Consider the following 25,966-nt stretch of genomic DNA (forward strand, 5'->3'; position numbering starts at 1 on the left):
CCCAAAGTCTTTTTAAGAGCCTATGTTGTGCCGTTATAAAATTTTACTCCCTTAACTCTGACGATAACAACACGTGTATAAGGGCTATTGTCCTTATTAATGCTTTTAATATGATTCTTATAAGTATATTAGCTTTTTAAGAGCACTTCCCTTTGCCATTATAAGTTTAACTTCCTTGTTGCGTGTCATAATAAAGAACGTACAAGATAAGAAAGCTCACAATAAAGCAACTACAAGGAGTATATAAGAAAATATTTTCCTTATAATTTGTGCCCAAATGCACCCTTATTAGCGATAATATGGATCATATACGAATATTATTTTTGGCAATATAAACCACAACAAGAGGATTTTTTTTTGGGTCGGTGGGCGAGTCCGACTTGCACACTTGTCCGGTTTTTTACCATAGGTTATTTACGCCACCCGTATAACGACGCATTACGTTACGGGAGGCTTTTTATCTTACCCCTCATGAAAAAAGTATCAACTTCCATACTCACTTCATTTGTAACATGAAAGATGACGGCCGACAACCAGTGAGTGACTAAAGACCAATAAAGACCCAATAATAGACATTGGCTACTGCCACAATACATTGCAACTATAATATATTATATTGGAACGCTATGGAATACAGTCTTAGTATAATATTGCTTAGTTATTTTTTATGCAAGGCAAGCCAGCCTCGCAGTACAGTGTGTCCCAGAACTCCACGCGCTTTTTCTCAGCGAAGCTTCCCGCCGTCGACTGTACGTTGATGTCTAGGTATCCCTTGTTCTTCGTCGTGTATACCGGCCATTTAGGTCCAGCGCAGGTGTCTGGAGTTGGGTTGCTGAAAACAAATAGAATAGACACTCAGTCGGACACATACAAATGGTCACACTCACACAGAAAAATAAATGCGTAGTAATAATAATTCTCGTTGTACCGTATTCTTGACTGAATTATAATTTTGACAAAGACAAATTAGAACTAGAATATTATGACTCAAATTGGTTTTGTACTGTACTTACATAAGTGTAGGTATCTAATCTTCTACTAAGTTACCACAACCCGTGAGAACAGATTATAATTACAATTTCCGTGAGTCATTAAAATCTCATTCAAATTTTAGAAGTAGGTACTTACCTACGACTTAGCGTTTGCAATTGGCATTTTCTATGGAAAGGAACACCAAAACAATAATCAAAATATCAAATATACCTACCCAAAAGGTCTTAGCATTTAAGAACTGTAATTGCAAGCACACTAACCTGGTTTTAGCAAAATCTGTCCATAATTTCGTCACCTTCGACACGTAATTCTTCAATTTCTCTGGCGATTCGTACGCATCTTTATTAAAACTATTAGAGAACATATAAAATAGTTCATCTGCATGGCATGCTCCTTTCAAATCCAAACCCATACTTGTAAAATTCTTGAAAACATTGAGGTCAGTGTCGAAACTGAACCTATACATATAAATGGGACTGTTTTGTTTAGAATACAAGTAGGTAAATCTGTGTGTGTCATACACGAAATGCACGTCAGATAACATAGTGACTATCTCCTTATAATCGTTCTTTGTATACTCTCTATCACCAATATAGAATTTTCTAATTCTTTTACCCATATCATTCATTTTATCTTGGGTCAGTTTCTCAGCGATCTCTCTAGGTACATCGTAGGAAGGATTGTTATTGTAAATGTCCAACTTTCCTAATCTATCTTGAATCATAATAATGGCTTCAGCGGAGTTATATCCTAACATCAATGGAACTTTACGAATTCTTTTCGACTGAAGTATATCCAAAGGATATTCGCTTAGAAACGCTTCGACATTATCAAATTTCTTTTCGACAACTGGCAAAAATCGCGCAGGGAGTCCTTTATACAGCTCATCGTCCGTACTTGTAGCAATTGTCAAGTTAGTTAGGTTCGCTGCTGGTAGAGATCTTAAAAACTCAAGCAGCTCAGTGGTATTATTCGTGTCTCTTCCTAAATATTTTCCAACTCTGAATGCCCTGCTCTTGCTTCCTTCACCTATCACCCCATCTTGGACACTAGTACCACTTTGGGCGATAACTTTATGAAATAGTCCTATAGTCATCGGCGACAAAATATGATGAGTCACAGAGCAAGCCCCGGCACTCTCCCCAAAAATTGTAATATTATCGGGATCTCCTCCAAACTTTGCAATATTTTCCTTTATCCACTCCAACGCAGCGACTTGGTCCTTCATACCCGCATTGCCGGGAATCTCAGGGGTTTCCACACTTATGAATCCAAGCACTTCTAAGCGGTAGTTCAAAGTGACCAGGACAACATTTTGTTGAGCGATAAACTTCGGTCCGTATATGTCATCGTTTCCAGAGCCAGATAAGTAGGACCCTCCGTGTATGAAGACCATGACAGGCGTACGGCCACGGAGGGATTTGGTGAAGACGTTGAGGAACAAGCAGTCTTCGCTGCCTTGGAAGACGGAGTCTGTTTGCGCGCATATGGAACCATATTCGGTCGCTTGGCGTATGCCTTTCCAGGATTGAGGTGGCAGGGGAGCCTGGGGAAATAACAAAACTAAATACAGTTCAGTTCTACAGCAACTCAATAATGTTATTTAGGTCGACATAAGTCATGTCGTGTCTCCCTACGATTTCTTTAAGGTCTATATTACAAGTTAATACATGAATATGGTGAACCTTATCAATGGCATATAACCTGTTTTGATTAGAATATATAAAGAGCCCATCAACGTGCACACTTGCGCCACTGCTAAATAATCGTGATTATATTTAAATTTAACGAAAGATATTTTAAAAAGGGGGCCGCTACGTACTGTATCTTGTATTAAAGTACCTTATGAATACATCAAACTAGTTTCTATATTGCTGGATTCGTCAATCTATGCGTCCAAAGTTAAAGCGGCCGTTTTTGTTTTGAGTTTATAAATTGACGAATCCAGCAACATAGAAACTAGTTTGATGTATTCAAAAGGTACTTTAATACAAGATACAGTACGTAACGGCACAGATTCGTATATTTTATGTCCGCCCTTGCTTCGGCAAACATGCCAGATACACTGCAGTGCTTCGGCAGGCCCAACAGCATCCTGAGGATTGGATTGGATTTATATATTTCGGGGATCTCGGAAGCGACTCTAACGACTTCGATACAATTTGCTATATGGGTGTTTTCGGGGACGAAAAATCAAGCTAGCTAGGTCTTTTCTCTGGGAAAACGAGCATTTTTGAGTTTTTATATGTTTTCCGAGCATAGTTTCGGTCTCCCAGGTACTTAAACGTTATAAACGATATTCCCCGATTTTGCCGAACGATATTCCTTGATCCTCCGCTCATGGCTTTATCACTCGAAAGTGCTCGAAAATCGGTTGAAAACATTGAAATGCTAGTTTTGAAATACGATCGACAGAAACTGAGAATCTAGTAATATTAATGTCTAGGAAAATAGTATAACCAATAACGTCATTTTCCCAAACAAACTGCTCCTATCAATCAATATATATTTATTTCAGACTATAACTTGTCAAACTAAATTTCTGCATTCTTGCTCTTATCAAGATGAGAACCGATATCTCAGGATCCGAATTGGAAAAAACCGGACAAGTGGGGGTCGAACCCTCGGTGGGCGAGTCCGACTTGCACACTTGTCCGGTTTTTTACCATAGGTTTTTTACGCCACCCGTATAACGACGCATTACGTTACGGGAGGCTTTTTATCTTACCCCTCATGAAAAAAGTATCAACTTCCATACTCACTTCATTTGTAACATGAAAGATGACGGCCGACAACCAGTGAGTGACTAAAGACCAATAAAGACCCAATAATAGACATTGGCTACTGCCACAACACATTGCAACTATAATATATTATATTGGAACGCTATGGAATACAGTCTTAATATAATATTGCTTAGTTATTTTTTATGCAAGGCAAGCCAGTCTCGCAGTACAGTGTGTCCCAGAACTCCACGCGCTTTTTCTCAGCGAAGCTACCCGCCGTCGACTGTACGTTGATGTCTAGGTATCCCTTGTTCTTCGTCGTGTATACCGGCCATTTAGGTCCAGCGCAGGTGTCTGGAGTTGGGTTGCTGAAAACAAATAGACACTCAGTCGGACACATACAAATGGTCACACTCACACAGAAAAATAAATGCGTAGTAATAATAATTCTCGTTGTACCGTATTCTTGACTGAATTATAATTTTGACAAAGACAAATTAGAACTAGAATATTATGACTCAAATTGGTTTTGTACTGTACTTACATAAGTGTAGGTATCTAATCTTCTACTAAGTTACCACAACCCGTGAGAACAGATTATAATTACAATTTCCGTGAGTCATTAAAATCTCATTCAAATTTTAGAAGTAGGTACTTACCTACGACTTAGCGTTTGCAATTGGCATTTTCTATGGAAAGGAACACCAAAACAATAATCAAAATATCAAATATACCTACCCAAAAGGTCTTAGCATTTAAGAACTGTATTAGCAAGTACACTAACCTGGTTTTAGCAAAATCTGTCCATAATTTCGTCACCTTCGACACGTAATTCTTCAATTTCTCTTGCGATTCGTACGCATCTTTATTATAACTATTAGAGAACATATAAAATAGTTCATCTGCATGGCATGCTCCTTTCAAATCCAAACCCATACTTGTAAAATTCTTGAAAACATTGAGGTCAGTGTCGAAACTGAATCTATACATATAAATGGGACTGTTGTGTTTAGAATACAAGTATGTAAATCTGTGCGTGTCATACACGAAATGCTCGTCAGACAACATAGTGACGATCTCCTTATAATCGTTCTTTGTATACTCTCTGTCACCAATATAGAATTTTCTAATTCTTTTACCCATATCATTCATTTTCTCTTGGGTTAGTTTCTCAGCGATCTCTCTAGGTACATCGTAGGAAGGATTGTTATTGTAAATGTCCAACTTTCCTAATCTATCTTGAATCATAATAATGGCTTCAGCGGAGTTATATCCTAACATCAATGGAACTTTACGAATTCTTTTCGACTGAAGTGTATCCAAAGGATATTCGCTTAGAAACGCTTCGACATTATCAAATTTCTTTTCGACAACTGGTAAAAATCGCTCAGGCAATCCTCTATATTTCTCATCATACGTACTCGTAGCAATTGTCAAGTTAGTTAGGTTCGCTGCTGGTAGAGATCTTAAAAACTCAATCAGCTCAGTAGTATTTCTGGTGTCTCTTCCTAAATATTTTCCAACTCTGAATGCCCTGCTCTTGCTGCCTTCACCTATCGCCCAATCATGGACACTAGTACCACTTTGCGCGATAACTTTATGAAATAAACCTCTAGTCATCGGCGACAAGATATGATGCGTCACAGAGCAAGCCCCAGAACTCTCGCCAAAAATCGTAATATTATCGGGATCTCCTCCAAACTTTGCTATATTCTCCTTTATCCACTTCAACGCAGCTACTTGGTCCTTCATACCCGCATTGCCGGGAACCTCAGGGGTTTCCACACTTATGAATCCAAGCACTTCTAAGCGGTAGTTCAAAGTGACCAGGATAACATCTTGGTGAACGAGGAACTTCGGTCCGTACAGGTCATCATTACCAGATCCAGCTAGATAGGATCCTCCGTGTATGAAGACCATGACAGGTGTACGACCATGGAGGTATTTGGTGAAGACGTTGAGGAACAAGCAGTCTTCGCTTCCTTGGAAGACGGAGTCTGGTTCACCGTCATTTTGTGCGCAGATGGAGCCATATTCGGTCGCTTGTCGTACGCCTTTCCAGGATTGAGGTGGCAGGGGAGCCTGGGGAAATAATAAATCTAAATACGCATTCTACCTACTTTTTGAAGACTGGAGTGTCCATCACTGGTGCTTGTAAGCATAGTGTTCAACACTGGTGGTTACCTGCTGGTAGCGTTCTGAAGTAAGACAAATACCTACTTAATGAGAGTGTACCCGTTTTAGTAGAAGTCATGTATACTTACCTTATTTAGTAAGGTCAATAGACTTAAAGTTTAATTGTTGTTGTTAGTAGGTAACGGGTTGGCTTAAAGTAAATAAAAATCGAAGATGCGGGACCTTTTGCAATATTATAATATTAAATTAAAACATAAAATACGATTGAGTTTACCATATTAAAATCCTTAAACCTATAGCAATTGAGTTTTTTATTGATGTTTTTGAAAATAAAAATTCTCATTACTTTAAGCCAACCCGTTATGTAGGTACTATTCCTTTTTCTGTGATAAAATGTGTTATTTTAATTCTAATATCTGGGAGACCAAGCTTTGCGCGTGCAAAAATGCGCGTTTTACCTATGGCTAGATCGATTTATCGCCCCGAAAACCCCCATATGTGACGTTCCACGACAAAAGGTACCTTATGGCAGTTGGCGCTTACGTCGCATAGCGCCGCAATAATAATAGCGCGCGGCGGCGGAGCGGCGTTAATAATAGCGTAAGCGCCAACGGCCATAAGGTACCTTTACCCGTGGGACGTCACATCTAACAACGTCACATATAACAAGAACATGCATTCATCTGGTAAATACACTTCGACCTCTTCCAAGGTTTCGAAGAAAAGGTCCGCTTGTATGTGTCTAGGTAGCTTTAAAGTCAACAGTGCCAGTTTGTAATTATTTACCTGAAATGTAAAAGAACTTACTTTAGCCTTAATTAATAATAACTTGCAAACGGATACATTGTATTAAAAATTTGTATACCTACACACTAATCTTCAAACTGCACTGGTACTTCTATCTGTACATATAATGCCAGTGACTACTTATTGGAGAATCGTTTTTTTGACATGAAGCACGAACATTTGTGCAAATATTTTCATATGTGTATGTAGTGGGAATTAGTGGCTACTCATGCATATTTTTTTTGGAGGTGTACCTCCACGAAAAGTAAAAAAAAAATTGGAAGGAAAAAAATATTTTTATTTTTTGCAATGAAGTTTAAGGACAGGATGCTGGCAAAAAATATGCATTTTGTAGTTTTTTTTTATTGTTATCAAATATAATTTTGTTTGGTTCATGTAACTTGAATCGTTTATAAAATATGACACTTTCAATGATACCCTAATTATTTACGTTATCCTGAATAAATCGCAAACAAAAGAATTCTCTTTTGTCTGTCGAGGTCTGATGTTAAGCGGAGGGTCCTTAGGACCTAACAGTACACTACCAGAAATATCGTCAAAATCCGTCGTTGGGGGCACTTCTTGTTCGCTTAGCCTGCTAGACCCTTTTATTGTCAATGCGAGTGTTTTATATGAAGCAAATATTATTTCGTTAATGGCTTAACATTTGAATAAATAGGTACCTAGTAATGAAAAACATTTGTATTTTTTAACTACTTTACTTACCGTTTATTTTCGTTAAAAAAATCTCAACTTCACTCTTGAACTTTATGCATAATGCACCTAGGTCTATGTTGCTCTGTTGTCTATGACCGATTAATACGTATTTGGCGTTGGACCTGCGGTGCGTATATATCGGTCATTGGCGTCCAAAACGTTAAACAAAACTGTTACAGGTTACAGGGGCCCTGTATCTACCCTCGTCCCTTGCTTGACTGTCACTATTGGCTAGTGACCATGTCTATCTGAGTTATCTGACACCTCTACCAACTGAACCGATTTAGATGAAATTTATGTAGTTAGTCCCGGGGAGTCCCAAAAATAGCCCTAATGATAGCCAACTTCCGACAGGAGACGGCAACATAAGAAGGACTAGACAGGATATATTATTATAGTTTTTATCACGGAAATCATCATATTACGAGGACGAAGTGGAGGGCAACAGCTAGTCAGGAATATAGTCTGCCATCTTGTGTCTTGTCTGCAAACTGTAGGTAAGTATATTTCCGTACACGGCGGGAAGAAGTTGATAACTCGCGGGAAAAAATTGAAGAAATTTGAACCTTATGCAATTTAATTTTAAGTTCAAATTTCTTCAATAAAATATCTCGAGTTATCAACTTCTTCCCGCCGTGTACCGATTTACACTTCGCGCCATTAAAAAGGTAGCTCCTGTGCTGTTCACGCACGTTCCCTATATAAGGCAGAGTTTATAACTATATATAGGTAATAGTAAGTATACATACCCTGAATCGCAGCTGCCCCAATGGTGGCTTGGCATATGGGATGCCCCTGAAACTGTAGTATGTTGAACCATCATACAACGTGTCTGTAGCACCCTGTAGCTTCCCCTGTTTCACGCTCACTATCGGCTCGTCCTGTAAACCATAGGAAGATTGGAAATGTAAGCTAATTTGAAACATGAAATACTTAATTCCTTCTTTTATAATGAAAAACATCCCATAGACATTTTTTAGGTACCTATGTATGGTATGTTCCATCCTAGACTGCATCGGCACTTACCATCAGGCCCCAATTTCACCATGGTGACAGGTGTGACAATTGTATAACATCACTGTTGCTGACGTCACAGGCATCCATGGGGCTTTTAAATCTTGTGACAATTGTCAGAAACTTGGTAAGAGAAACGTCTGTTTTTTTCCCATATAATAAAGTTTTTTTTTAATAATACACTGATGGTGGCAAACAGGAATACGGCCCGCCCGATGGTAAGCGGTAACCGTAGCCCATGGATGCCTGTGACGTCAGCAACAGTGATGTTTTACAATTGTCGCACCTGTCACCGTGGTGAAATTGGGGCCGGTGACATTGTAGTCAAATGCTTACCATTATCCAATAAAATAAAATAAAAATTCTACAATGAAAGTTTTGAAGCGCTGGTGGCCTAGCGGTAAGAGCGTGCGACTTGCAATCTGGAGGTCGCGGGTTCAAACCCCGGCTCGTACCAATGAGTTTTTCGGAACTTATGTACGAAATATCATTTGATATTTACCAGTTGCTTTTCGGTGAAGGAAAACATCGTGAGGAAACCGGACTAATCCCAATACGGGCCTAGTTTACCCTCTGGGTTGGAAGGTCAGATGGCAGTCGCTTTCGTAAAAACTAGTGCCTACGCCAATTCCTGGGATTAGTTGCCAAGCGGACCCTAGGCTCCCATGAGCCGTGGCCAAAATGCCGGGACAACGCGAGGAAGAAGAAGAAGAAAGTTTTAGAAATTTCTCCCCAAGTGTATGCTGTAGCATAATTTCTAAAATCAAAAATCCTAACTACGAAATTCCTAAAAACAGAACATCGAAAAACAATTGTCTAATGTACGAAATTCCTAAAGATGAATGTCCTACGGTTAATTAACCTATGTTTTAAATGTCTAAAGTACAATACTGCTAGTGCACGAAAATACTAACGATCTTTTTTCCTACGTCCAGTTGACCTAAGTTTAAAATGTATAAATTGCGAAATTTCTAACGACATGTGTCCTACACACTTTTGACACTGACATATACTATCCATACAAGTGTAGTATATCCGATCCATATCGTTTCTATATCTAATATTTGACGTATCTTAAAGTTCGAATAAGGCTGTAAATCAATAGGTAGGTTAGGTTCGTTAGGTAGCTTCAGATGCCCGAAGGGCAAACCGCCCAGAAAAAGGAGCCCCGCGACTCAGGGTAAGAAAGATATGTTCTCGGAAATATTGAGTTTCAAAGTACTGCATTGATATAGTATAAAGAACTAGATACCCAATCAGCCGCCAAAAATGGCCCCACAAAAGTAATGTCAAAACAGATCACGCATCACTTTTTCGTTTAGTCTTGTTTGAAACGCTCAAATGTAAAGTTGTCAACAATTACGAAATGTGCCGTTAAAATATGTAAAAATAACAATGATAAAACAAGGAAAAGGGATGGAATGTATATCTTTCGGTTAGTTCTTTGGATAGCATTACATAATTTATGTAATCTGGTGGTAATTTTATGGTTTTGAATAAATTAATTTGTTAGTACCAAAGAAGGGATGTCAAAGAACAAAAATCTAATGAGTCGATGTGAGGTCAATATTTTTTTATATTTTTATATGGAATTCATAAGGAATAATTATTATGTTTAAATTCAAGATTTCCAAGAAAACCTATGCGACGTGCAAAGTGGACTGCTATTTAATTATAGCAAGAGATAGGGATGATGCAGTTTTAAACAAGGCGAAACGGCACTTGTGTGTTCGGCCCATTTCCCTGTTTCCGACATATACACCACCAATAAGGGCTTATATCGACTAACTGTAAATGCTAAACCTGTCTGAGCACAGTGACAACCACAGAATTTTTTTTATAAAGTATAGGTAGACTTTATAAAAAAAATCCAATCAATACCTAAATGTCCCCGTGCACCCGTGCTATGAGTAAATGTAGATCTTAAATACACAGTTATTTAATAAGTAGAATTTATTTCAAGGAAATTAGTATTTAAAGACGTATACGAATTAAAAATTTAATTTGTTTGAATTTGAACCACGAATTAATTTTATTTGAGCTCCCGATTAAATTAAATTTGTTTTGTTTATTACTTCAATTGGTTTTCCTGTACAGTAATACATATTAAAGCGTACCAAAGTGACTCCATTCGTTCATTATTCTCGTTTGACGTTGTTTGACGTAAATACGTTACGTTTAGTGCCATCGGACTAAATTTTTTAACAGTGTTGGTACTTATGTTTGCAAATTTGGCACTTAATGCTTACGACATTAAGCTCTTTTCTGTACGAAACATTTATCTTGACTCAAAATTTACGTAAGAGTTTTTATCATCAATGCAAATGGTGCGAAACGTCATTGGGATCCACATTTGTTGACGTTTTTGTTCTGCTTTGTGTGTCTATTTCTTTTATAGTGAAGTACTGTCATTAAGTTTTCTATACGTAGAGCTATTTTGAGCACTAGACATATTGACTTTCGAAGTATTGTCATTAGGCATCTTGTACAAAGGAATTTTGATTTACGAAAATGAGATCGTTCGATTAAAAATGTATTAGGGCATGCATCTTTAGGAATTTCGTACATTAGACAATTTGATTTTCGATGTTCTGTCTTTAGGAATTTCGTATTTAGGATATTTGGTTTTCGAAATTATGCTACATAACCGTTTAACTTGAGTTAAGTGGGAAACTTTAATAAATCTAGTAAAGACTATTTTATTAATCTAGGTATACCTATGCCTTTCAGAGGTGGAAAACCGAAAGATAATACCTAAATAATTTATATGAAGAATGTGTACTTAAAATTAAAAATGAGATTATTGAGACTTCATTTGTAGACAAAATTGTAGGTATTAAAAAGTATTAAAATTATTTCCTTTATTTATTTCTCTTCTTAGGTTGATTTTTAGGGTTCCGTAGCCAAATGGCAAAAAACGGAACCCTTATGGATTCGTCATGTCTGTCTGTCTGTCTGTCCGTCTGTCTGTCCGTCCGTATGTCACAGCCACTTTTTTCCGAAACTATAAGAACTATACTGTTGAAACTTGGTAAGTCGATGTATTCTCTAAACCGTGTGGGGTGTCTATGGATACGTCTTCAAAAATGATATTGAGGTTTCTAATATAATTTTTTCCTAAACTGAATAGTTTGCGCGAGAGACACTTCCAAAGTGGTAAAATGTGTGTCCCGCCCCCCTGTAACTTCTAAAATAAGAGAATGATAAAACTAAAAAATATATGATGTACATTACCATGCAAACTTCCACCGAAAATTGGTTTGAACGAGATCTAGTAGGTAGTTTTTTTTAATACGTCATAAATCCCCTAAATACGGAACCCTCCATGGGCGAGTCCGACTCGCACTTGACCGCTTTTTTTACAATATGGATATAAAATTAAAATATAAAAAAACTATAAAAAAAATTATTATCACGATATAAAAAACACCTAGGGTGCCGCCAGCCAATTATAATTATTATTTTTTATTTTTATTCTTTCCCTAAGCTGATTAAATGGGTAGGCCTACTATTCCGTCTCTGAATTTCTATCCGAAGTAAGTTAAAATAACTTCTTTAGATACCTATGTATAATTGTGTGTTGTGTCCCATAATGCAGATTTTTTATTATAGTTTAAATTATAATATTAGAATTTTCAATGTTTAAATACCTATATTGATAAAAATTAATTAATTTCACTATCTGTACATATTACTGTTAAGTTATCTGTTTGACAATGTATAATCAATACTGAATAAAGGAATATGAATATATTGAAATTATACCAATATAAAATTATATGCGGACGAAGGGACAACAACTAATGTTTAAAAAAATCTTACTAATCCTTATACTAAATGTGCAAACACGGGATATGTCTACATACCTATATAAATTAGATTTTGGCACGTAAATGTAGCTGATCTAAATTTTACCGAATCCCTGATTTACACAGAACTAGCTTTAGATTGAAGAATTAAGACAAAAACATAAGTAGCTTACCTTTGTACAAACTGTACATCCTAAATAAAGTAAATGTACACAAAACATAAACAACAAATTATAATACGTATACATTCTTGAAGGGCGAAAGTGCGACTGCTAATGAAACATATACGAGGTATTATGTAGGTATCATCGTCTAGATTTAAATGTCAATTCGTGAACCTTATTGCCAAGACATTAAGGTTCAAAGATGGTCAATACGTACCTATATTTTAGGTAGGTATAAACAATATTATCAGTCTAAGTTTTCCTCATTGAGTCATTTTGTGTTATTCGCTACAGCATACGCTGTGTAAACCTAGTAGTACATTAAAGGCTGGAAAAATAAGGGATTGCGGGCCGAGTGTGATTAGCGGACGAGCAGCGAGGTCTGTTAGTAACACTAGGCAGGGATCCCTGTTATGGTATAGTTAGATTCAGTGCATTTCTCAGAAAATGCATTTATGTAACTTTTAATGCGAAGGTATCTAATACTGTCAAATTTATAACAAATTTCAAATAATCACACTTTTACAATTGATATAAAATATATTTATTTAATCTATATTGCACATAAAAAAGTAGGCTCATATATGAGCCAGAACGCTTATGGTGACGTCATATCGTGGGATTCGACAGGTTAAAACAGTGGTATTTAAAATATGTTTATATAAGTATTTTATACCTACACTTATACTCGTAGGTACATCTGTGTACCTATATAAAAATATAATTGTTCGTTAATTGTACATTAACTGTATTTGTGTAATTTCAGTCTTATTAATTAGATATAAAATAAAATAGACATTTACTAATCCAATGAATAAATATATAGTAACGGCACCAGTCATGGGACATTTAAGAGGAAATTTGGAGTATTTGTGATATTTCCCTGATACATGTAAAAGTACTACCGCTTAGCTTGTTAATAGATGAATATCCTATCCTTCTTTCATGTTCAAGATGTGTTGTATCAAAGATACTGCAATTAGTTTCCACATAATTAAAAAAATAAAAGTATGTTTTTTTTCTCCAGTCATGGACAGCAAAGCTCCAGTAATGGAACCCCGGTAATGGACGTGGATCCAGTAATGGGCCCCCCATAATGGACATACCCTATCAGTATAAGATATTGGAATAGGGAATAAGTTTTTGGCAAAAAACTAATTATTAGTCATTTTTGGTATAAGCTTTTATGTAAGAATGTATTTTTCTTTCCACAGCCAACTAATACTCATCGAGACAATTCTAACAAACCCAAACACAATTAGGTTGCGTTTATCACAGAGTTCCCATGGCCACCTCCTGTCTCCATCATAAGTTCTGGTCCATGTTATCATATTATTGCATTGTCATCCGATTTACACACGTATCCAAAATTTCAACTCAATCGGAAATCCGAAAGTGGCTCAAATGCCATTTCCAAGATTTGAACCACACTAACTAACATACGAGTACAAACTAACAGAGCAAGTTAAATAAAATGTTGTAAAAACGATATTATATTTAACGAAGTCCGAGGAGACCTCCTGACATAGTTCGTAACTACATTATACTTCTGTATTGTTTAAACATGAAATTACGCCACGGCAAGCACCATTATGTAATTGTCCCATCATAGAAGGTATGCAGTTTTACAGCTCCTGTAATGAGATTGAGCAAAATACCACTATTTTGTATACATATCTAGAGTCACAACATAGTGTGTTGTATACCTTATCTACTGGTAAATGCAATTAACAAAACACATTCTAGTTTACACCAAGTAATAATTAATTACAATTTAATATATGAAGTCAACTCTCTTAGCGAAGTTGTTAAGAATTCTTACTGGCTATTTTTTCCAGTGGCACGACAATCTTTGGGTTGTCGCCAATTTCTTAAAAAGTAACCGAAATTAATAAAAAGTCAAACTTAAACAGCTCTAGAGTAAGACCAAAGAATGTCTGCAGCGCTAGATTAAAAGTAGTTTTTAAAAATCAGTATGCGACAACACACCACAGAAAATGGATTAAATAGTCTTGATACTTGTGAAATTTCTACCATATTTACCGTCTATGAAGAAATTTAGCTGTATGCACAGCTTAATTTTTATGGTAAAATAAATTTCATTCCAACAATAAAGTGTCATTCAATAGAACTTGCTATGTAAACAAAAGTTACTAGTAAATTGTTTACATAGTTAGCAAGTTCTATAGAATGACACTTTAGATGTAACTATTAATATGTAGACATATGCTAATATTGATAAATAATATTGGGAGAATGTGACATTTGGCTTCATCAAAATTAATAAGCTTTTGTAATATCCGCGACGGCGGTAAATAGTTACAGAGGGCCTACCGCGAACACCGAAGTTCTCAATATGCGAGCATCTTTCTCTTTTACTCCCATTAAGGCGTAATTAGATTGACAGAGAAATTGCCCGCAATTTGCGAACTAAAGTTTTCGGAAAAACGAAATAAACCATTAAAACAATACCTAAACATATATTAAAAATAAATTTTAGCTTTAACTAGTAGGTACCCATGCCGTGAGCATAAGCATGGAGGTTGTGGGTTCGAGCTCAAAACCCGGCTAGTACCAACGAGTTTCTCGAAATGTTAGAGGAAGTTCATAAGTATGCCTATACCTATTAGGTGTGTTCAATTTGCTGTGAAACCTTAGTCTAAACCAATATTATATTATCTAAGTAGGTACATATGGTGAAGTATTAAGATGTTTCATTCCACTTACCCGTCATCAACTCCAAATTTTGTAAACATTGTCGTTTTTCAGCTTGAATCGCCTCGTGCTGACTTTTTACAAGTGTAAAATTATTCGTCATGCGGCAAAGTAACTCCCGCACGCCGGTTTTGTAAGGTTTCACCATGTTTATTCCGTTCATCACAAAACACAACGAATATTTAAACGATTTTGACAAACACATACCATAGTGCATGACGTTTACTGACTGCTAAAAACATTGCCATATGTAGTTTTTTAATTCGATGTCAAATTATTGCGCTGCAGACTTTCTTTGGTTTGACTCTATAACTCTTATTTATGGTAAAATATAGCCAGTGTTTATAAACTACTTTTACATACTTTATTTTAGAGGATTTGTGGTTTTATGTCCCATTACTGGTTCAACGTCCATTATAGGGTCTATTACTATATACTTTTTAAATATACTATACAGGAAAATATTACCTAAGTACAAATAAAAATACAACCTTTAAAAAAACGACAACTATATGTACAAACAAATTTCTGAAGTATGTATCTAGACGTATTTTTCTTTTATTCATATTGTTACTTTACTTATACCTACTGGTGTTACTGTTATATTCACATCCTATAACTATTATTAACAAGTTTACTTTCGTCCAGAATCTCTTACTATGTCTTTTTAGGGTTCCGTAGGCAAATGCCAAAAAACGGAACCCTTATGGATTCGTCATGTCTGTCTGTCTGTCTGTACGTATGTCACAGCCACTTTTTTCCGAAAATATAAGAACTATACTGTTGACATGTATTGATTTGTCTTTTTATGTTTGTTATTTGATGTATATTATTTATTTCTTTTGACGATCATAAATCATAAGTATTCTTGTAAATTGACATACATACTTTAACAATTTATAATGTAATGCTATTATGAAAATAAATCTAATCTAATAATGTATGCTAAGGATTTTTTGATTAAAATTACCGTACAAAAACATTTCAGGTACAACTTCACAAGTTGCTCTTGCTAATGCAAGGCAAGCCTGCCTCGCAGTACAGCTTATTCCAGAACTCGACGCTCTCTCGGTCGGCAAACTTGCTCTCGGTGAATTTGTCGTCTATTTTAAGGTACTCCTTGTTGGCAAAGGTGTATTTCGGCCATTTTACTCCTAGAGCATTGTCTGGTGTTGGATTGCTGTAACAATAGTAAGTTACATATGTAGGGTAATTCGCCAGTAACTGGGCGCCCTAAACTAAAAAACCGGCAAAGTGCGAGTCGGACTCGCGCACGGAGGGTTCCGCACCATCAACAAAAAATAGAGCAAAACAAGCAAAAAAACGGTCACCCATCCAAGTACTGACCCCGCCCGACGTTGCTTAACTTCGGTCAAAAATCACGTTTGTTGTATGGGAGCCCCACTTAAATCTTTATTTTATTCTGTTTTTAGTATTTGTTGTTATAGCGGCAACAGAAATACATCATCTGTCAAAATTTCAACTGTCTAGCTATCACGGTTCGTGAGATACAGCCTGGTGACAGACGGACGGACGGACGGACGGACGGACGGACGGACAGCGGAGTCTTAGTAATAGGGTTCCGTTTTTACCCTTTGGGTACGGAACCCTAAAAATGAATTCTATTCACCTATAAACAGAATTCATTTTAGTATAAGGCGGCTAGTTATTGAACGCTGGCCAGTTATTGAAACTTTATACTAAAATTAATTATGTTTAATAGATGAATAGAATTCATTTGGTGCCCAATTACTAACAGTGGCCGGTTACTGGCGAATTACCCTATATCAGTTTGAAAATGTTGACATTTTTAAATTAAGTAGTTTTAAGTAATTAAGAAAGACGAACGAAGAGGTACGAGGGGTGTTCAAAATATTCTCGGTATGAGAATGAAAACAAACAAGTACGAAAAGTTTGATATTTTTATTTTTCAATATACTCCCCCCCTATGTTCATACACTTAAAAGATCGATCAATTATTTTTTTTAATCCCTCGTAAAAATATTTTTTATCTTTCGTGTAAAAATGCTCCTCCACTGCCGCCTTCAATGCTTCATCGTCAGAAAATTTATTTCCACGCAGATCCTTTTTAAGATTGGGGAGCAAAAAGAAGTCGCTGGGGGCTAAGTCCGGACTATACGGTGGGTGAGTAACAGTTTTAAACCCACATTCAACAATAGCTGCCTTGGCAATATGAGCAGTATGGACGGGGGCGTTGTCATGCAGAAGCAGAATACCTTTGGTTAACTTTCCTCGCCTCTTTTCTTTAATTACATCCTTTAATTGACGTAGAATGTTAGCGTAGTACTGTCCTGTGATATTTACACCTTTTTCTTTATAATCGATTAGTAATACTCCTTCACAATCCCAAAATATCGTGGCCATGACCTTGCCAGCTGAAGGGATGACCTTGAACTTCTTGGGATGAGCTGAACCCTTAATGTGCCACTGCATGGACTCTTGTTTACTCTCTGGGTCATAATGATGAACCCAGGTTTCATCTCCAGTAACTATTCTTTGCAGCACCTCATCAGGATTTTCACCGCACAGGTCAATAAAATCGGAACAACAAGCTACACGCATGTCTTTTTGAAGCCGAGTCAGCATTCGCGGAACCCATCTTGCACTTACTTTTGACATATTAAGATGGTCATGTGTAATATCATGTACGGTACCAATAGAGAGATTGGTTACTTGTGCTATAGATTTTACCTTCACTCGACCATCTTCCAATATAAGTTTTTCCACTTTATCAATATTTTCTTGTGAAGTAGCTACTACAGGCCGGCCAGGTTAGGGTCATCTTCAATACTCTCCCTTCCGCGTTTAAACTCGCTTGACCACTTTTGAATGGTAGATAAAGAAGGAGCAGACTCACGGTAAACACAATCCATTTCCTCTTTTATGGTTTTTTGATTTTTACCCTGTTTTGTCAAGAATTTTATCACGCATCGATGTTCTAATATAGTTAACATTGTCAATTCGCACATGATGTTCATGTTTGTTCAGCAATTGTAGAAAAACAAAAGACTATCTCGGTTCGAATTATACTTTTTTTTTAATGTCAATGAATAAACCTACCTAAAGCGGCCAGTAACGAAAGAAATTTTAGAAGAGGTCGTAAGATATCAATACCGAGAATATTTTGAACGCCCCTCGTACATGGCAGGAGAGAAGTGATGAAGGCCGACTGTCTTAGTATATGGTATACTAGCGACCCGCCCCGGCTTCGCACGGGTTAACAAATTATACATAAACCTTCCTCTTGAATCACTATATCTATTTAAAAAAGCGGCCAAGTGCGAGTCGGACTCGCCCATGAAGGGTTCCGTATTTAGGCGATTTATGACGTATTAAAAAAAAACTACTTACTAGATCTCGTTCAAACCAATTTTAGGTGGAAGTTTACATGGTAATGTACATCATATATTTTTTTTAGTTTTATCATTTTCTTATTTTAGAAGTTACAGGGGGGGGGACACACATTTTACCACTTTGGAAGTATCTCTCGCGCAAACTATTCAGTTTAGAAAAAAATGATATTAGAAACCTCAATATCATTTTTGAAGACCTATCCATAGATACCCCACACGGGTTTTATGAAAAAAAAATTTTTGAGTTTCAGTTCGAAGTATGGGGAACCCCAAAAATTTATTGTTTTTTTTCTATTTTTGTGTGAAAATCTTAATGCGGTTTACAGAATACATCTACTTACCAAGTTTCAACAGTATAGTTCTTATAGTTTCGGAGAAAAGTGGCTGTGACATACGGACGGACAGACAGACGGACAGACGGACAGACAGACAGACAGACAGACATGACGAATCTATAAGGGTTCCGTTTTTTGCCATTTGGCTACGGAACCCTAAAAACGCATCAAGATCCGTTGCGTAGTTTTAAAGATCTAAGCATACAGACAGACAGACAGGGAAGCGACTTTGTTTTATACTATGTAGTGATTATGTTACCTCTAGATATTCGTACAACGCCATCTAATTCAACTGTCAAAATTACGATTACAATAATTCTGCTGTCTGTCCCTACGATTAGGTACGAAAAAACTTATTTAGCATGTACTAATTTAATCTCCAAGAAACGTTATTGAGTTCAGAATAAGGCAGATAAGGTTTTTCAATGTCACCGCAACCGCAGAATTTCAGACTATGACTAACAATTGAGTCAACAGGAAAACTTATATCTGCGAAACTGAATAACGTCAAGTTCGTAGAAACCACACAATAACAAAACGGGATTTCATTAGGTAGTTCTATCTATGACTTATACCAAAGAGACTAGAGTTACTGTCATGGTAAATTATATAGTCATAGTACATTTACTGCCATCTTTCGACAAAAAATTAAAACTGTTAGAACGCCATTTCACTGATATGGTTTTATAATTTGTTAAATGTCACAAAGTAGCGCCATCTACTCGACAGTAGGCCAAAGGTATGGTGCCATCGCTCGAAAAGATTTCACCATACTTTTGGCCTAGTGTCGAGTAGATGGCGTTAATTTTTAACATTTAACAAATGACACATATCAGTGAAAGAATAAGGATAAAAGTCAAGTTGCCTGCAAGTACAATTTGTTATTCCTTCTAGCGATGTGACGAGTCCACTTTTTTTCAATTCGAATCTTTCGAATTGATTCGGCCGCTGATTCGAATTCAAAATCGAGTTGACTCGACTCGACGATTCGCGTGGTTCGCGACAAGGTCACAGGCACAGGCGCGGAGCGAGTTGAGACGGCGAGTTACGCGGCAGTTGTTGTAAAAAGAACCTTCAGGGCACGGAATTAAGGTTTATTTTTGAATGGCCATACTAGCAGTGAATTCGAGTTGGGATACTTAGAATGGCGAATCAAGCGGCAGTTGTTGTAAAATGAACCTTCGGGTCATGGAATTAAGGTTTATTTTTGAATGGTCATAGTACCAATTCGAGTTGAGACGGCGAATCGAGCGGCAGTTGTTGTAAAAAGAGCCTTCGGGCTACAGTATTAAGGTTTATTTTTGAATGGCCTTAGTAGCAGTGTGATAGCGTTGACTCGGCTCGGCGAGTTGTTCGCCGAGTTAGCTAGTGGTCGAGTTGATTCGAATTGCCCATAGTCTTGATTCGAATTAACTCATCTGTAGGCTGATTCGAATTATTCGAATCAGATAACTCGACTCGCCCATCGCTAATTCCTTCATCGAAAAATGGCGATACCTATCTAGTTACATACATAATTAATTAATGATGTATAAAGAAATAAAATGTGCGAATAAAATATATTTACCTGGTCTTAGCAAAGTCCGTCCACATTTTGGTAACTCTCCACGCATAGTCCCTTATTTTTTCCTGCGACTCATAATCTTCTTTAGTCATGTTCGTCGAAAATATATAAAACAGTTCGTCGGCATGACTGGCACCTTTTACGTCAACCCCACTCATGTTTTTAATGATATTCAAATCACTCTCTATACTAAATCTGTACATGTATATTGAACTGTTATGCATAGAGTATAGATAAGCGAATCTATGCGTGTTGTAAACGAAATGTAAATCTGATAATAGTTGAACTATTTCCTTCAAATCTTCACTGCTATAATCTCGATTGCCAACGTAGAATTTCTTTATTCTTTCTCCCATTTCGATCAGCTTTCCCTGACTTATTTTGTCTACTATCTCTCTAGGCACGTCATATGATGGTGTTTTATTGAAAATTGCCAGTTTTTTTAGTCTATCTTGAACCATTATTATGCTTTCTGCGGAATTATATCCAAGCAATAAAGGAATGCTGCAGATCTTATTTGATAGGATGAGATCTAATGGTTCTTCACTAAGGAACGCCTCGACATTCTCAAATTTCTTTTCCCGTACTGGCGCAAAATGTATAGGTAGTCCCCTGTATTTTTCATCAGGAGTTAAAGTTACATTAGTCAATTTAATTAACTTTGACGCTGGTAAACCTCTTAAAAACTCTAATAACTCCTTCGGGTCTTCGGTATCTTTACCTAAATGTTTGCCAATTTTAAATGCCCTCTCTTTTCCATTTATTCCTTGCGCCCAGTCGTTTATACTAGTACCACTTTGCGTGATAGCTTTATGGAATAACCCTTTAGACATCGGTGACAGCATGTGGTATATAACGGAGGATGCACCAGCGCTTTCTCCGAAGAGCGTTATATTATCCGGATCTCCTCCGAACTGAGCTATATTATCTTTAACCCATTTCATTGCAGCTACCTGGTCTTTCATGCCAGCATTGCCTGGGACTTCAGGGATATCTAAAGATAAGAAGCCTAGTACTTCGAGGCGATAATTCAAAGTGACTAGAACAACATTGTGCTGTAGTAGAAAGTTTGGTCCGTACATGTCATCGTTTCCTGAGCCGGATAGGTATGCTCCGCCATGGATGTAGACCATGACAGGTATCTTTGCTGAAGGTTGGAGTGACTTGGAGTAGACGTTGAGGAACAGGCAGTCTTCGCTGCCTTCAACAACGGTGGAGCGGGCTAGAAGGTTGACTTGAATGCAGACGTCTCGGTGTTCTGTTGCATTCAGGATGCCTTGCCATGGTTGTAGTGGCTGTGGTGCCTGTGAGAAAAATTTGTCTAAGTGACTGTGCATTAAAAAAAATAAACAATATTTTGTAGCTAAATATTGTTATGGTTAAATTAGTTTGCTTAAAAATGGTTGTATAATTAAAGTTATTAATTACTTCCTACTGTCCTTGTTCTTTTTTCCCTATTTACATAATAATATTTGCAACAAAAGCAGATTAAACTGTTCAAGTTGCCTGTAATAATTAGTAAATAAGGGCCTCATCGTGTTTTTTTTTGTTAGCCTGGTTTAGTGTCCCGCTGCTGGGCAAAGGCCTCCCCTGTTTTCCTCCACTTAACCCTGTCTTTGTATTTTCCTGCCTCTTGTTTTAAGAAACACGACAATTGTCACATAATTCCGACACAGAACTCATTTCCTGTCAAGAATTGCCGACAATTCTTTTAAATCTTGTGACAATTGTCAGAAACTTGGTAAGAGAAATGTCTGTTTTTTTCCATATAATAAAGTTTTTTTTAAATAATACACTGATGGTGGCAAACAGGAATACGGCCCGCCCGATGGTAAGCGGTAACCGTAGCCCATGGATGCCTGTGACGTCAGCAACAGTGATGTTTTACAATTGTCGCACCTGTCACCGTGGTGAAATTGGGGCCATATGGTCAGGTATTATCATAACATTTTCGCTACCTAACGCTGAAGAGCGTTTTAATGCTGCCACATTTTAATATAATTATTGTTAACATAAAAATTAAAATAAGCTTTTTTTTCTCGTTTAATAGAACTGTTTACATAGTTACGCCAATAATAGTGTCATTCTGTTCCATCACACATTAGATTCATTAAATCACCAAAAACAGCAAGATAATTTTAATTAAAGCTTTTTTATTTTATAAACTTATTATAATTTATTTATTAATTTCATGTTAATTTAGTTTTAACATTTTATATATAAATAAAATGCAAAACAAGGTAAATTAAATACAAACTTACAACACCAACACTATGATCTCAAAGACTTCCATAAGATGCTAGAACGCAATAATAACAACCGTCTGAGAGGTCATCAGTATAAGCTGGTGTCTCGCAGGTCCAACAATAATCCTCATAGACACTTCTTTAGCAACAGAGTGGTCAAAGGTTGGAACAAACTCCCAGAAGACGTAGTATCGGCCCAAAGTGTCAATGAGTTCAAGAACAAATTAGATAAGCACAACGCAAATTCTACTCAGCACGGAAAACTCTGTTGATGACTCTGGATACAGGCATTATCAGTTATTTCAACTGCCTGCCTGCTTTATAAATAATAATAATAATAATTGTTTCAGCGAACGGTCTAATAGCGAAGAGTCTCGACCAACATCTTGAGAGACTCTCGCTAGGTGGTTGGATCAAGGGCCAGATGCAGAAGGCGGTGATCTTGGACACGGCGCGGATAGTCCGCCGGTTCCTCTCTCTGCGGCCCTGACCACCGGCAGCTTGGGCCTTGCCCCGCTGCTGGCGGCACCCTAGGTTAGGTTTTTTATAATGTGTTTATATGTATTTTTTATTGTTTTGTAAGTGTTTTTATATTTTACTTTTATATTCATATTATAAATCACCTAGCCTAGAGAGTTCCAGTAAATAAAGAGAATAATAATAAACTTAAATAAATGTCATATTTTCTGAAAATAATTTAAGTTGTTCTAATACTTCTAAAGGTAAATACAATTTGCATGGCAGTATAAACAAATAGTATTTCAGCGCTTCTAACAGTTACTCACTCTAAACCGTAATGGTCCCACAGGAGGCTGGGCGTACGGGATACCCTTGAAGCTGTAATATGAGGAGCCATCGTGCAATGTGGCCACTGCCCCCTGGAGTCTTCCCTGCTTCACGGTCACTATCGGCTCATTCTGTTAAATAAAGAAAATATACATTTACAAAATAGTACATTAGGATACAAGTGTGAATTACGTTTTCGCACGTGTATTGTACAACATTAAGGTAGATATTGCTAGGCATGTATTGTGCTAGTTACCGCACAAGGGTGGTAAAGTAGCACCATATGTACTGCAATAGTTATTTTCGATACAAGTGCGAAAAAGAGGAAATTCGAAATGAGTGGCGATAAATCGACACGAGTTGCAATATTTTCTTACTTCTTCATTAGTATTCAGATCCTGTATTTATTTAAACTTTATTCCACAATACAAAAAAGTGTACAGCAGACTTGTTTAACACCTACACTGTAGTTTCAAAATTAATCATTGTTCAAATATCTAGTAAGTACTTTATTTTATAAAAAAAAAAATTCTACCAAATCTGACTTCAAATTGCTTGATTAAAGAAAATATAAAAATCACTAAAAATAAATTGAATTTGGTATAGGTACATATTTAAAGCCCCTAAGCCAAGAGCCTACAAGAGCCAAAATAGGTACGTGGTTTTAATTAGAGAATAAATAAAAAACTACGTAGGTAAATTCAATTAGAATAATTAAAATATAAATATAATAGGTAACAACTAATTATTTGTATGGCAAACTTTTTATACATAAAAGACGATAAAATAACTATATACAAAATAGAAAATAATTTGCATACCGGTATTTTGTCTTTCATGAGTTAAAAATAAACTTTTTTTTATTATTGAACTTTGTACATACTTTAAAACCAGTTGTATTCAGAATATGAACACACAACACAAAAAGCGCACACAACTTATTCACCATTGCTTCTGTAGCCAGAGACAAACTCCGAATAAGCCGCTTCGGGGGCCGGACCAGGAAACTTATGCTTGTTGATATTAATTTGAACATTTTCCTTATTTTAACTTTTCCTTGTTTTGAAACTCACATCACAAATCAGGCCAAATCACATACTAAACTACTTTTGATGTTTGACAACTGATATAGGCATGACATCTGTCATGTCATGTTAGAGTTGTTCGTTTCACGCAAATAATAAGAGTGGTATCGATATCGATAGTTAAATGTCTCTGGAGATTTATTTACAGGTATGTTTAAATGACTCCAATTATGTACTTTTCGTTTGTTTCTTTAGTCAGTAGTGCTACCAATTAGGCTAATTAGGGGCTTGTTTAATGTACGCGTGTTTTTCTTGATAAAATGAGTCAATCAAAGAAGTGGACCAAAACTGAGCGCCTGAAAAGAAATTTGTAAATGTTTAAATTTATATATTAGGTGTTGACAAGCTGTTTAGAAAGAGTTAGGTACTGGTAACAGTAACTAACGTTAAAAGGTGTTGCTATTGAAAATTGAATTATTCTCTCGCTGAAAATAGGTAATGAATGCAACCTACTATAGGTAACTACTAGTACAATTTTATATCTATTATAACTAGGTATTTCATTGTCAACATGAACTGAGATTACCTAAAACCTTAAATTATTTCCCATTGAAATGTAAATGTGATTGCTTTTAGTAGGCATTTTAATAATTTATTAGTTATATTATTTAAATAGTAACTTAATTAATTAAACAGGTAAGAAGCCTTTACAGCTGCACTTGCCACGATTTTAGCGTCCAGTGGATCGACAAAGTTATTGTTAATGCGGACAAAACTGGAACTAATCAACACGCATACTAATAATCCCTTGTATGATTGACAGTGGCGCCACCAGTGACTAAGTTGACGACGCAGTACCGCGCGCGTATGAAATTTCGCACACATATGTGCAAATACACACAAAATCGATACAAAAAATAATAAAATTACTTTTATAAAAACACATTTTGTTATTGTTACAGGTGTCTCACCTTTTGATAATAAATCGATGCCTCATCGTTTACATTTTGTATCGCAGATTTGTTTTCAACTTGGCGATATGAATTTAAAAATCCACCAATAGAAATCGATTATTTAGTCTACCTGTGACCTTATCTCACCACTTCACACACATTCAGTGTAAATAAGGATTAGTGGTTTTATCAATACTGTGGCTAGGAATTATTTTAATTCGCCCATTACCTTTGCAAAATCGAACAATTGTGCAAATATGAGCTTGTTTGACATTCGTTATTTATTTATGGTTTGTTTTATTTTTATAGTAAATATGATGAGGGTTTGCACGTGTTTTTGTGAGTTTTTAGAATGGCGTAGGCATTTCTACGAAACGCGTAGATACGCTACGCGCAAAGCAACGCGCACGCACACCGTATAATGCTTGCGTAGAATCATTTCAGGGCTATTACTGCGAAAATCCAAGTACGCAAATTGCGGGAATTTTTCTGTCACTCTAATTACGCCTTCATTTGAGTAAAAGAGAAAAATCCCCACAATTTGCGAATTTCGTTTTTCGCGGTAGCCCTTCAGGTCGTTCACTGCATCGATGAAAAATCTTTGCATTTTCGAATTGGCAAGG

The 25,966-nt window shown here is 36.5% G+C and overlaps 2 protein-coding genes across 4 annotated transcripts; both read right to left on the reverse strand.

Annotated features, from left to right (window-relative positions):
- Nucleotides 1-643: 643 nt before the first annotated feature.
- LOC134649961 (carboxylesterase 4A-like) lies at nucleotides 644-12,438 on the reverse strand. Of its 2 annotated transcripts, none has more exons than XM_063504768.1 (4): nucleotides 12,355-12,438; nucleotides 8,108-8,239; nucleotides 1,254-2,539; nucleotides 644-832 (listed from the first exon to the last, which is right to left on the reverse strand). In XM_063504768.1, the coding sequence occupies exons 1-4, from the start codon at nucleotides 12,427-12,429 to the stop codon at nucleotides 655-657; spliced, it is 1,671 nt and encodes a 556-aa protein (XP_063360838.1). In that variant the 5' UTR covers nucleotides 12,430-12,438; the 3' UTR covers nucleotides 644-654. The 2 variants fall into 2 exon arrangements, with proteins under 2 accessions (XP_063360838.1, XP_063360837.1); XM_063504767.1 differs by lacking the exons at nucleotides 644-832; nucleotides 1,254-2,539 and adding exons at nucleotides 3,899-4,087; nucleotides 4,504-5,801.
- A 3,616-nt stretch (nucleotides 12,439-16,054) lies between these two features.
- On the reverse strand, nucleotides 16,055-24,444 carry LOC134649960 (juvenile hormone esterase-like). Of its 2 annotated transcripts, none has more exons than XM_063504766.1 (4): nucleotides 24,312-24,444; nucleotides 23,365-23,496; nucleotides 20,337-21,637; nucleotides 16,055-16,240 (listed from the first exon to the last, which is right to left on the reverse strand). In XM_063504766.1, exons 1-4 carry the CDS (start codon nucleotides 24,399-24,401, stop codon nucleotides 16,057-16,059), a joined length of 1,707 nt encoding a protein of 568 aa, XP_063360836.1. In that variant the 5' UTR covers nucleotides 24,402-24,444; the 3' UTR covers nucleotides 16,055-16,056. The 2 variants fall into 2 exon arrangements, with proteins under 2 accessions (XP_063360836.1, XP_063360835.1); XM_063504765.1 differs by having other exon boundaries at nucleotides 24,249-24,440.
- Nucleotides 24,445-25,966: the final 1,522 nt, after the last annotated feature.

Source organism: Cydia amplana, chromosome 8 (genome assembly GCF_948474715.1).
Source record: "Cydia amplana chromosome 8, ilCydAmpl1.1, whole genome shotgun sequence".
In the NCBI taxonomy this organism is placed as follows: Eukaryota; Metazoa; Arthropoda; class Insecta; order Lepidoptera; family Tortricidae; genus Cydia; species Cydia amplana.

Excerpts from the sequence above, each read along its gene's own strand:
- LOC134649961 (XM_063504767.1), bottom strand. The coding sequence starts at position 12,429 with ATGTATACGTATTATAATTTGTTGTTTATGTTTTGTGTACATTTACTT. Across the intron at positions 8,240-12,354 it reads GATGTACAGTTTGTACAAAG|GACGAGCCGATAGTGAGCGT; the intron begins GTAAGCTACTTA and ends TATGGTTTACAG. Across the intron at positions 4,088-4,503 it reads ACAGATTTTGCTAAAACCAG|CAACCCAACTCCAGACACCT; the intron begins GTTAGTGTACTT and ends ATTTGTTTTCAG.
- LOC134649960 (XM_063504765.1), bottom strand. The coding sequence starts at position 24,401 with ATGTTCAAATTAATATCAACAAGCATAAGTTTCCTGGTCCGGCCCCCG. Across the intron at positions 23,497-24,248 it reads TGAATACAACTGGTTTTAAA|AATGAGCCGATAGTGACCGT; the intron begins GTATGTACAAAG and ends TTTATTTAACAG. Across the intron at positions 21,638-23,364 it reads TGGGACCATTACGGTTTAGA|GCACCACAGCCACTACAACC; the intron begins GTGAGTAACTGT and ends TTTTTCTCACAG.